This window comes from Glycine max, chromosome 6 (genome assembly GCF_000004515.6).
Source record: "Glycine max cultivar Williams 82 chromosome 6, Glycine_max_v4.0, whole genome shotgun sequence".
Lineage (NCBI taxonomy): Eukaryota > Viridiplantae > Streptophyta > Magnoliopsida > Fabales > Fabaceae > Glycine > Glycine max.
Window position 1 is genome coordinate 11,111,582 of NC_038242.2, and position 13,549 is coordinate 11,125,130.

Below are 13,549 nucleotides of genomic sequence, written 5' to 3' on the forward strand. Positions count from 1 at the left end.
GATTAAGGGATGGATTTGAAGTAATTATTGATAATAAGTTAAACATCTTTAAAAAATATATTTTATTTTTATTATACGAATTTAAACTCAAATTAACTTATGCACAAATTAATTTATAAATTTTCTTTCATCTTTGAAGAAAATAATTTGATTTTATGAATTTTTTATTATTATTATTATTTGATTTTCTTAAATTTTCTTTTAGATAAACTTAGAAGGACAAATTATTTTTTCTTGGTTTGTAAGATGAAAGAAAATTTACAATATATTTTATTCCATCGATAATAATAACTTAATATGAGTGAGACTATTTGGAAATTCCAATATTAATCCCAAAATAAGTAATCCAATGTAATATTGTAATAACATTAACAATCATTAATTAAATTAGTGACCAATAAGATTCAACATTGATAAATGATTGATTGAATTTTTTAATTATGCTGAAAAATAGATAATTTAATATTTTAAATTGATTAAGATCTCTTAAAATGAAAGAATAACACAATTAATTATTATTAGTACTTAGTGAATACAATGGTTTGATTTCCTAAAATTGTTGCCCTAAATTAGTGGGTTCTCCCAAATTTGTCATCACCCATCGTTCTACTTTCTCAATTCTGGAAAACTATAAAAAAAAAAATTATTGCCCTCAATTGTAGTGATTTCATTTTTCTTTTCATACATAACCAAAGAATGAAAAGATTCTTAAAGAGTCTCAGCTCTAAAAGTGCATGATAAATACCAAAGTCTAATACTAAGAGGAAATTAAGTGAAGTCTCCCTACACAAACTATGGAAAGGTGTCTATAACTTTCCCCAGGACCTATCCCCAACCTAGAGTAGCTAGACGAGTGTCTTGACGATTTTAACGGGTACTCCTACTACAAATCTCTCCTATTCAAGCCATTCAGACTACCTCAAATTAGTGGCAGCCACCATCTCATCATGAAGAGGAAATACAACTTAAGCAGATAATAGTATTTAATTTGGTCGGCAATTACCTATTTTAAGTTAGAAGTAAGCAAAATATGAAGCATGTGCAGATTTTCTTTCAGTAGTTAACTTGGCCAAATATCCACGCTTGTAGTGCATGTTATTTCATTGCTGCCAAATTGTGTGTCCCTGTTTTCCCATTACCGACCTTAGCCTGTTTCAAATGCATAGCATTGGATTTAATGATCTCCACTGCACTCTCCTTCAAGATGATAAAAACCGACCATGACTTCAACAGGTGAATCTTATATATTTGATATAATTATTCAATACTTGATTAGAGTCAACAAAGGAAGGAAAAACATTTTTTCTGTAAAAATGTTGGTCTGTGGGACGGTGGAGGATACAAAGAGTAGGAGCTAAGTGATTTGTGCGGTTCTCACACACCAATGACGTGGCCTTCTTTCAGCAGAGCTTGCAGCAATGACTTCGTAATCCTTTAATCAAACTCTTCATTTTTATTTTACGCCACAGACCATATATAATTTCAACGGAGGTTGATAAAATTAGCATGATGAAATGAAGAATAAGAAAAATGGAAATTGCATTTTCTCCCTGCTGAGAATACGGTGTTTGAATCACCTAAATTTTGACTTTTTTATAGACTGGTTTAATTTGTTTTATGAAATGAGTCGAATAAATAATTTGACATTTTTCTTGTATTATCCTGTTACCATGCAATCTATTTGGACTTTTGAAAATTATCTAGCACATATGACATATATGTTTATTACAATTGAAATTAACAAATTTCTTTATTTCGGTCGGATGTTAATTTGTTAGTGTTGCTAAAAATGTTAAGTGATATTCGAATTCATGATCATTTTCTCTCCCGTTCTTCCTTCACCCTTAAATTTTTCCTTTCTAACTATGGAGTCAACCTTATATTTCCAATGGAAGTTAGTAGATAAGTGCACTAAGTTATAGCTTTAGATCAGTTAGTCGGTTGTCTAAAGTTACAATGAATGATCAATATGTAAAGTGTTCTTTCTCACCAAAATCTCACATTGAATAATAATGGAGGTCGAGATTGTTTATAACCATTATCTTCCTTAATTTGACATGTTTTTTAAAAAGGACTCACAAGAATTAAAATCAGACAACACCTCGAATGCAATGAGACTAACAATATAAAGGATTTAAGCATAACATTGACCCCAGATGAAGGGCCTAGACCACACACATGGAGTTGTTAGGCCCTTTTAACCCCTTAGCTTCAACTACGGGCTATTGTTCTATTCGTCAAGAACAGTTTATTAATACTTTTCTCCCTTAACTAACTTAGCCAGATGTCTTTTAAAAGGCAAAATTATGAAGACCTACAAGAACTAAAACATGTGGTGAGTCTAACAATGTTACTCAGCATAACAGTAGTTTATTAAAAGAGAGTAGATTCTTTCCACACACTCATGCTGTTCCATTAAAGTGAAAGTCTTAATTAAAAGTACACATGTATTTTCCTATCAGATATTAACTGAGAAAATTATTTCAGAAAGTGCAAAATTTACTTTAAATCTTAAATTTTTACAGATCCAGTCAATTTTAGTAGAGGAGACAATTAATGGATCTACTTTGCGGTTGGGTGACTAAAACTCAGATGAAATAACAAAGGAATAATGTAGTTTCTTAACGACTGGGGGGAAAAATAAAAGCTTATTACAACAGAAATACAGAATAATGGCAAACCTTACTGGCTTTTTATCCGTTTCCCCTCTTTATAGGCCAGTGTTTACTTCTCGTCATCACCAAGGTATCTTCTCTGTTTCATTGGGTCCACCCTTGCCTTATTATCTTGCTGAAAAGCTACTTGTTCAATCCAAGAATTAATCTTTCAAGGGGAACAATGGCCATGGGAAGTTTTTTTGCAGCTGCGCCTGCCGTTGCTGCTGCTGTTGGATTTTATTTCATAGACAGAAACTTTGTCAAGGTAAGAAAGGTTGTATCATGCCTGATGCATGTTTTGTTTTATATCAGCAATTCAGCATTGAACAACATTGGGGTATGTCGAGGTAAGAAAAAGCCATATACTGTTTCATATAGCTAAAGTTCAAGATGTTTTCTGTAGGAAATCAAACAAGGGTCATCTGTATCCAATCTAAAAATGCTAGCAGAAGTGAAAGAACGAGCGAAGACCCTTCAAAAGCCAAAATTGGCGCCACAGCTTGATGGTTTACATTGTTTCGAAACCTTGGTGATGAATTGAATTTGCTGGGGCAGTATGTACCTTGTGCTGAACGAATAGTAGATTATACATATTTGTTATTATGTCATATTTCCTTCCTATAACCTCGCATTGTTTTTTTTCGTTTTACTTCAAATCATATCAATTTCTTTTTTATCACAGGGCCACAGTTTTGACTAACAGTGTAACCGGTGAAACACGCATCATATCTTGACATGTCACGTGTAAAACATAATGAAAAAGAAACGAGGAACATAAAATTAATATGCGATAAAAGCATCCCTAGTTTATTTTGTTTTCTTTAAAATTTTAAAACTGAGGCAGTTTTTTTCATCATTTATTGAAAACTTCAAATAACAAATCCCACCTTGTCATTTTGTAGTTGGATTTTTTTTCAAAACTTAAATTAGTATAAACATACATTAAACACACCGAAAATGATGTATCAGAGGAAAACATTATCCAACCAATATCTCGGTGCTTTAGAAGATGATGACGCTTGGCAGAACCAAATACTCATTAGCTCCTAGCATTGCAAATAGAATCCAAAAATCGGAACCGGTGAAAAAATTAATAGACTATTGCCGTTACAGTATGTGGGGTATAGATAATTCATAAACCGATAAAGGAATTACACAAAAGAGGAGTAGCTGAAAAATGTACGATAGAGGAAGAATAAACGCGTAACTAAAATACTTTTTTGTTGTATTCCTTTTTTAATTGCTACTGAGTTTATACAACCATACACAGCTTGAAATTCTATAGTCTCTGACCAACAACTACAATGGTCCAAGAAAAAAAAAATCGTCACCTACTCCCTCCACCAACCCGGGATTTTCTCATTTCCATTGGTTTATTGTTGAATTGATAACTTATTTCGTCCACAATAGAGCCTCTAAATTTTCATCAGGTAATAATAACGCGACTACAACAAAGGGTAATGTGGATCGTCCAAAAGAATGGCATTCAAGAAAATGCTGCTTCCACCTCTATTTTTAACTATCTTTTACCTATATTGGCAAATCTTCTAGCAACACCAAATAGAAGATACTTTGTCACCAGTCCCCTATCAAGACTACAAGCAAGAGCAACAGCACCACCAATGACTAGCATCTTGGGTATGTTCACGCCCTGTGGTTTCTCTGAAGCAACCACACTTTCATTCTCTGCTGAATTGTCATCGCCCCCGATCGATTGCAAGTACTCAGGGCCTATTTTTGTGTTGACTTGGGCCATAAAGGCTGAATGAGAGAGTGCAGCACCAGAAGCTCTTGCTTCTTGATAAGCTCGCAAACCGGGTTCAATCTTCTGAACAGTTCCCCACATTCCTTTCCTTACTCCAAGCTTTGCAATCTCCCATGGAATGCCCATTTCTTCATGATGGAAGAGCAAGACTTCACAGGCAGTTAACTGGCCATTACCTCTATTTGATTCCACTGTTAAAAAAAACATCATATCAGCCACAAATCTAGTAGTGAAGAACATGACAAGTCCAAGCAAGTGATCTAATATACAAGTTAGATAGATAATTCAATAACAAGGGTATCAAAATTTACCTGCTCTAATGCACCAACTAGAGTAGTACACATCAACGCGTCTAGGTTTATCTTTTCTAGGCATTGAAGGACAATTTACTCCCTGAAAGAAAAAATAAAAACAAAAAGAAGGTAAGAACAACACTGTAATAACACAGTGGAAAAATAACCATTATCAATCAACATCTTCAAATATTCCAGAAGAAAAAAAGTGAACTTGATTCTCATACCTTGGTCACACAATAGTAATGCCTTCCAGATTCCCATATTCTCCGACCAATTATGTATTCTCTATCTTTACAGAAAAAGGGAAACTGTTGCACAGATAATTAGCATCCATTAGCACACTGAACCAAGACACCAATTAATTAAATACACTTAAATCAAGTTAAAAATGTTATTCACCTTCCGTATCCACTGCACTTTCATAGTACCAGTAGTGGGACACTCTTCAATGATTGAAGAGCTTGCAAGCATGTCATCCCATCTCGGTCGGAACTCGTCATCCCAAAACAAGTCCCTCACCATCTCAGGGGTAGCATCTTCAAAAATAGTGCTGCTTCTATATTGGGGAGGACCATCCTAACAAAATCAACAAGACAAAAATTAATAAAACCAAAAGATTTTACCAAAGAACAAAACTTTACAAATAATCAAATATCTTACCTTTGGTTCTCTACGCCATGCTTTGTAACTCATGGTAGGGGTAGAACGATCCATCATCTGAATCCAAGGGAGACCTCCATCTTTCTCCTCCACAAGCTGCCATAGATGATGTAAATCCGCTATTGTCACAGCATCAGAAGTTTCCTCGCAGGATTTGGGTGAACTGCATGGCAAACCAAAGTGATAATTAAAACTACATGCTTATACCACTTTTTTCTCCATCTTATTTTCTCAACTTCATTACTGGAAGCATAAAAACAAATAGAAGGATTTAAAGACCCTATATTTATGCAGCAACTATTTAAGTTATTATCCAAATAACAACAGAATAATAGATAACTGCAAAAATACCTGACGGAACTTGCAAATTTCACGGGAGAGGATGATGAGGAAGCCTTTTTATCCACCCCTTTTTTGAGGAGCAAAGATTCTAGGTTTGGAGGTAGCATTTTAATGGAATTAAGGCAAGGAGACGAAGAACAACTCTTCATAGGAGAAACTAGAGCAGACTTTAATGGTGAAGAAGCCGAGGAGGGTGAGGCAAAATCTAAGGACTTGGCGAGGGAAGTCGTCAATTTTTCTTTCCCCAACCTCGCCCATTTCGGTTTCCACAACCATCCAACGATGACACCGAAGAAAAATGTTACCCACAGAGGACTAAAAAACATTCCAATAACTGAGCACAAACCCAATATTGCAGGGTTCTCAAACAAATCGTAGAAAGACTGTGAAAAAAACATAACTAGGAGGGTATGAATAATAATAATGAAAGAAGAAGAAAGGAACCCCCAAAATCTGTTCAGCTCCTCAGAAAAGTTAAAGGGGGGGGGGGGGGGGGGGGGGGGGGGGCGGGAAAATTATTTTGGGGGGGGGGAAGGAGCCGCAGAATATTATTTGAGGCGAGGAAAAATCAGGGAGAAGGTGCAAAAAGAAGACAAATTTGGCGAAAAACGAGAGGGAGAGAAGGACAAAAACGATAAGAGGGTGTGTGGATTGAGAGACGAAGGGTGGAGAAGGAGGTGCTAAACGACGGCGTAGCGTGATAGCGCCAATGGAGGTGGTGTTTGTGAGATTTGGGAGTATTGGTTTGGTGGATGGAAAGGGATAAGTGTGTTTTGGAAGAGCCAATGGGCGTGAAGGGGAATCAGAAGCACCACATAAAAAAGAATGGTGGCCAAGGAGTGTGACGTTTTCAAGTTTGAAGTCTCTAACGTTGTAGGCAAATACTACTTATAAAGAAATCAGAAAAGTGAATGGAGGCAATTCAAAGGTGCCAGGGTTTTTGGGTTTTTTAAGGCTACCGAGTCTTGACTAGGCCTTGTTTTTCACGTTGTGGGAACTCGTTTTTCTTGCATTTCTTATTATCTAATGCTTCTTCACATGGGAGGAGGAACTCCTCATTTCTATCTGCTCTTTACTTTTACAGTTTTACCCATTACCGCCAATAAAGAAAAATAAATAAATTATGTCTTTAGTCCTTTAATTTTTTTTCCAAATTTTGTTTTCCATACCTGAACTTTTATTTAACGGAGTTTTGTCTTTAAATTATTTTTTGTTAAATATTTTGTTTATACCATCAAGTATCTATGTTAAATAGTGGCATACAATTCTTAATTAACGTGTGAGATTCAATTCTAACTTAAACATCAAGTTATTTTATCTAAAAGATAAATCGATCTGAAGAGAGGAGGATAATACCTCCTGATTATAAAATAAATAAATAAGAACATATATTTCATTTGTGACACATTTTTCTAACGTTCTAAAATCACTATAAGTTGTTTGACAAAAAAATAAAAATATAATTAACCATTATATTGGTGAAATTAAACATATGCTGCTGGTGGTAGTAAATGTTTCTCCCAACTATAGTATAAAGGAGTACACTATACTCTCTCTAGATGTTAGTATAGGAGAAGATTCGGTCTGGCTCTCATGCAATTGTGTTTGATGGTTTTGATGGCTGCAGTTGTCATTGCCTGTTGAGTTGTAATAGCTTCTTTCAGTGTATTTATTCCTTTAGTTCATGAATTTTCTGCACTTCTTGTGCTTTAATGAAATGTCTTATTGCTGAGAAGAAAGAAGGAATTAAAAAGAAAACACATACCAAACACAACTGGTCGGTGCCGCAACTGGAGCTGGTTTGTGTAAAAAAAAAATTGGTAAAGGGCCACAAATGAAGAAGTCAGGAGTGAAAATGTGTGAAGGGTGCAGTTCATTTATTTATTTTTAAAATGTAGGCGTAATGAATAAAAAAACATATTCAAGAATTGTGGTAATATTGATTTTTTTTTCAAAATTTAAATTTTAATATATTTATAATAGAGAAAAAATAAGATATGTATGAACAATGTAATTTTTATTTATATTATCATCTAATTATAAATTACCATCATGATAAATTTATTAATTTTTATAATTACTATTTTAAAAGTTGTATCAATAATTCATTGATTAAAAGTATCAAAGTTTTTATTCTTCCAATAGCATTAAATTCTTAAAAAAATACTATTTTTAGCAAATTTGTATATATTTTATATTTTAAAGAAAACATTATTGCATTAAATATTTTTATTTAATTTCAAAGATTATGATTTCATATATTAGAAAATTAATATTTATTTGGGAATCTATATTTTATTGAAATTTATTTAGAATATTGTATCTAATTATAACTTCTAATTAGAGTTATTTATAAAATCAATTAGGGATATTTATAAATTTTATTATATTAAGGTTATGAATACCATTTAAATGTTTTATGTTATTAAGACTTTACATTGAATAATTATATAATAATGAAATTTTATCCTCATCAAAATATAATTTTTTTTAGCTGTAGTTAGTGTTGAGGATATAATAATCTTACTCGACCTAAACATAATCACTTTTTTGAAAGATGCTTCATGCAATTATATATATATATATGAAATTTTAACATTATCTTACTTTTAACTTATCGTATTTTGAATTTAATTTTCAATTTTTATTTTTTAACACATCATATGAATAAAAAAAGTGTGTTTATTTAAATAATTGGTTTTTATAATTTTTCCTTAATTTTAAAATTATAATTTCTTTAATTACTTATAGTGAAAATATCTATTAATATATTGAATTAATTTTTATTTATAAGTTTATATAAATATAAAAATATTCTTATAATGCACTAGAAACTCATTAATTTGCTAAAAACTATAGTCATAGTATTAAGTTAGCTGTTCAAAAACTATTTTTTGGACACTTAGAGTAAATTCAATTTCTTAAAATGTTTAGTTATCCCTCAAGTATGTTAGCGCATTAATTTTTTCCTTGAAACTCAATTCTGTAAAAAGAAAAATTTGAGTTGTTTTTACAAACTTAAATCAAACCAAAACTTAAATATGTAAATTTTAATTCAAACATGTATTATACCTTTCTCTTTTTAACATGGCTATATCAATAAGACAACAACGTTGAGAAGACTCAAATTGATTTAAATATCTTAACTGTTTGTAAAAAATTTCATCTCATTCATAAATGAATAATGACAGGGTTTCACAGATTGTTTTATTAACTATTACTCTAAGTTCGATAATCAATAAAATAAAAAGCAATTAAAAAATATAATAATTTTACTAATATATTTATATCGTAATTTAAAAAACATTTTTTTTTAATTCTTTAACCACTACCTCAATAATTATCAAAGCAATTATATAAAAACAACTAAATAGAATTAAAGAAAGCCTAGGAAAGGTAAATAAAACAGAAAGGAAAATATAGAACGTTATGAATCAGTAAAACTATTTTGGAGAATTCACGTTACTACAACGTTCAATTAGTTCCCTGGTCAATACAGATATCTGTTATACTTAGAATTGAAGTGGTAAGCAATGGTCCGTAGGTGTAGCTGAATGAAATTGGAGAGTCAAGTCTAATTTATGTTTTCTAAATAGGAGGCATAGTAAAACTATATGTGCAAGATATCGTATAACTAAATGTTTCATTAATTTAAATTTTGAACGAGACCAAAGTGAAATGTTGACCCAGGTGAATTGATCCTTAAGAATGACATTAATGCATTGATGCTTGGTTTGTTTTTTATGAGTTGATGCTTGGGGTTTGAATGTGAGATTTTATAACAAAACATTTTTTATATATATTTTTATATTAAGCAAATTTTATGTAAATTAGTTTAAATAAACAAGTAATTAATCAAATTACTTAATAACACCTATATGTATATATAATTCAAACCTAATACCAAGGTTATACAATAATAAATCGAATAATATGTTAGCATCGTTCTTAATTATTTGACTATATACGTTAGTCAACGAAATTAACTCGTGCTACATAAATAATAAATAATGCAATAATAAACTGGGTATAGCTTGGCCTTCCCAGTGAAAAGTCATCAAACACGGTTTTGAAGTAATACTTTTTTTTTCCCCTGAATGGGAACGCGCGTTTAGACCAACACGACACTAATAAAGACTCGGGGTTTCATAATGAAAAGGGAGAAAAATGTATCCACCACTCACTATGCTCCACATTGTAGTGAATAGAGATTGATCAAGTGATCATATACTACTACTATATGCTATCCGCATTATCTGCAGCAACAAATAAATGTGGAAGCTGACACTAGTGCAAAGTGCAAACATAGAGAATATTAGCAACAGTGTTTGTGTTTCCATTATCGCCAAATATATTGGTTACTGTATTATTATCATTTTAAAGCATAAAAAACAGTCTCATACAATAGCTAGCTAGTGGTGTATATTCTGTAATATCTTGCTATCGTAACAATCTATTAATAAATCTTTAAATATTTATATATAGTATGTTTGTGTTAGACTTTATAAGACCTCAATCTGGTGTTGGAGAGAAGCTAACAAATTGCATTAGTAGTTGAGGACGTTATTGCTTATTATCCTCATTATCCCTAAGAACATGGATTTCATCCTGATGATAGTTGCATTTAGATAAGTTATATATGGTAGTTCTTTTGTAACTTAATAGTCAGCACAGTTTTACTCCTAAAATTGGGGTTTCTATAGCTAAATAAATTGACTGTATTTTTTTTTTTTTTGTGTGTGCGTGTGAAATTATGAATGATTCTTTCCTCTGTCTTTTATGTGTGTTAACTATTAGTGACCAGGTCATTGGGCCAACTAATCATCATCCCTAAATTAATTCGAAAAAACACTTATCTTTTCGTTCGCAACGCATTTTAATTAGATTTTAATTTTTTTCATTAGCGAAAAATTCATTTGTCTATTTGATAAACAAATTCTTTTAAATAATTTTTAGTATTTTTTTAAACGTTATTTGAAGTAATTTTTTTAAAAACGTTAACTTTTAATTTTTTATATTTTATTTTATTTGTATTTTTGATATATTTATTCATTTATCTTATTATTTTTAAAAAAATCATAATTTTATTATTTTTCTATCATATTAAATTTCTCAGCTATTGCAGCAGTTGGTTGTATCAAACGATAAGTTAATTTTTTAGTTTATAATTACGAGTTAATTTTTTTAATTTTTAATTAACTTTTAAAATAATTTTATCAAATATAATCTTAGTGTTGGATGTATTGTATACCACTCTTGGAGCAACTGGCTTTCTTCCTAGCAAAAAGATAAGAAGAAATTTTTTACAAATTAATTAAAAGTAGCAGAGGACGAAAACAATGTCCACCATAGCAGGGATACAAACAAATTGGTTTGCAAAATTGACTGAGACAGGACAGAGAAGAGAAGGTGGATCTTTCATTGCATTTTTTACATTCTTCTCAGTTTTTAGAGAAAAGGGTGGAATTCAATTCTAGCCGCACAGCCCAGATGAGGTTAAAAAGAAAAACTGTTGTACAAACCAAAATCCACACAATCTCAAAATATAGTTGTTAATTGTAACAATAATTAATATTGAATATTAATTGCATGCTGTTAATTCAATTACACGCTCTATATATTTTAAGGAAGTAAAACTTTTATTTAATATCAAAAGCTTTACTTTCTTAAATATGTCGAGCAAGTACAGTGCACACAACTCATTGTTTCTTTTTGTAGTTTAAGAGGCGGATAAAATGAAAGACCAAACGTGCACTATTGTTAATGAGCCATACTAGTCATTACTGTATCACTAAAACAAATATAAGTCATTATAGACACATGTAATTACTTGTTGATAATTATTGACACTACTACTGAATATCATAAAAAATAGATCTGGTGCACTGGATAAACTGTATGAATAACACGAGAAGAAAACATAGAAAACATTGCATAATAATAAAAAGTAATTAGATCTATTACTGTTTAAACGTGTTTTTTTAAAAAGGTACGTTCAGTTTCAGTAATGTCCACATCAAGGTATCTGAAAGTAACAGTGTTCCTGGCTGATCATATGGACCACGTAATTGAGTGCCATATCAAAGCATTGCTGTTTTCTTATCACAACTCACAAGGCCTTCGAATGGGGCATAATTAATGTTCTCTGCCATTATTTCGTATTAGTGCTGTTAAGATTCCAAAATAGATCAAGCACTAAGACCCAACCCTTGCAAATTTCGTACATTCAAAAAATTATAAATGATTTGTAGGCTCCTCTTTAATGTCGCATTCTCTGGATACATTGCTCGTTGCTTGCACGTTTCCTTTTATGTAGATTAGCCTTACATTGAATTCTATCTAGAATCATCTTTCTCCTCTTATATAGATTACTCTTAGATGAAATTCTATCTAGAATCGTGTTTCCAGTTTCCTGTAAATGCATTAACTTTTAGTGCAACTTTAATACAATAACTCTCCTTTGGCTGTTTTTAATGGAACACGCTTATATACATCACTTATTTTTTCTCTTTTCAATACAAACACTTCTAAGCATTCATTTTTTCCAATGAAGCAACTCTCTAAGCACCTTTAACGATTGTTGTGGAAGAACCCATATCTTGTGAAGCAATGATGCTTCCCCCATCAAGTGACGATGCAACATTGTAAGAATACGGATAATAATATCTCTTTAATTAATTAGTTTTTTTTTCTTTTATTGTTCAATGACAACTACTCCCACTAAGAATAATTCTTTAAAACAAATTAATGTTTCATTGTTTTGTAAAACTATAACTAATTCAAAACAAATTATTTTTCCTTGCCATATAAAATGAAACGGCTGAAGTATTACTAATATGCTTATTTTCAATGCACTTGCAACATGATTAACAACCTTTTATTGATTAATCAACGATACTGCTAATTTTTTAAAATACTACTACATTCTTTAATCCAGGGTGCTTATCATAAGGGAATTTGCTATTTACACATCTCATTTGTGTTAAGTACACTTCCGTATCTCCTTTTTTCGCTTTAATTATCTATTATACCCTTTTTCCCTTTTCCTTAGAGGAGTATACTCCTTGTAACTCTTTTCCTTTCTGGAAATGTTTTTTCGGAATATAACTCATGCTTGTTTCGAAAATGTGTTTCCAAAACTATATATTCTTGGATTTTGATATTTTCACATAGCCCATAACATATTAATGGTTATTAATAATGATATAATTGATATGTTGATAGCATTTTTAAAAAATCAATAAAATCAATTGAATTAATTATTTTGATTGGTCTGATGTACAAAATGCCCTATCATAAGGACTAGAGTAATAATTACCAAAATTATTCTTCCATAATTTCCAACAAATGTTTACCATAATTTTACTAATTATTCCATTTTATTTAACAAATCAATCATCACAACAACACTTACAATAAATACCCTAGTTGTTTTACCAATTTTATTTAAGATAAATAGTTATTTTCATTCCTAAAAATGTATATCATTGACAATTTCGTTCTTAAAAGATGAAAAAAATAATATTTAATCCCAAAAAATATAAAAAATAAGACAAATTTGTGGAGTTAACTTTTGTCCATTAATATTAGAAGATTCCCTTACACAACATGTATATATGAAAATGTTATGAAATCAATGCTAATGTGAATAAAAAACTAAAATAATTAACAAATATGTCCATAAATTTAATAATTTATTGATATTTTTGTCCTTCAATTATACAATTCACGGATAAGTATATTTACAAAATATATATAAACCTAACTAATTGACATTAACAACAACATACATGCATCACTTATAAAGACTTAAAAATTTCTGATTTTGT

The 13,549-nt window shown here is 30.9% G+C and overlaps 1 protein-coding gene and 1 long non-coding RNA gene across 2 annotated transcripts; one reads left to right on the plus strand and one right to left on the minus strand.

Annotated features, from left to right (window-relative positions):
* Positions 1 to 2,391: 2,391 nt before the first annotated feature.
* On the plus strand, positions 2,392 to 3,333 carry LOC106798927 (uncharacterized). The gene is made up of 2 exons (XR_001388628.3): positions 2,392 to 2,922; positions 3,061 to 3,333. It is a non-coding gene; the product is annotated as an uncharacterized lncRNA (long non-coding RNA).
* Positions 3,334 to 3,861: 528 nt separating this feature from the next.
* Positions 3,862 to 6,612, minus strand: LOC100802806 (uncharacterized). The gene is made up of 7 exons (XM_041016462.1): positions 6,243 to 6,612; positions 5,730 to 6,201; positions 5,379 to 5,541; positions 5,118 to 5,294; positions 4,943 to 5,026; positions 4,734 to 4,815; positions 3,862 to 4,613 (listed from the first exon to the last, which is right to left on the minus strand). Exons 2-7 carry the CDS (start codon positions 6,116 to 6,118, stop codon positions 4,177 to 4,179), a joined length of 1,332 nt encoding a protein of 443 aa, XP_040872396.1. The 5' UTR covers positions 6,119 to 6,201; positions 6,243 to 6,612; the 3' UTR covers positions 3,862 to 4,176.
* Positions 6,613 to 13,549: the final 6,937 nt, after the last annotated feature.

Excerpts from the sequence above, each read along its gene's own strand:
- LOC100802806 (XM_041016462.1), bottom strand. The coding sequence starts at position 6,118 with ATGTTTTTTTCACAGTCTTTCTACGATTTGTTTGAGAACCCTGCAATA. Across the intron at positions 5,542-5,729 it reads AAATTTGCAAGTTCCGTCAG|TTCACCCAAATCCTGCGAGG; the intron begins GTATTTTTGCAG and ends TTTGCCATGCAG. Across the intron at positions 4,816-4,942 it reads ATTACTATTGTGTGACCAAG|GGAGTAAATTGTCCTTCAAT; the intron begins GTATGAGAATCA and ends TTTTTCTTTCAG.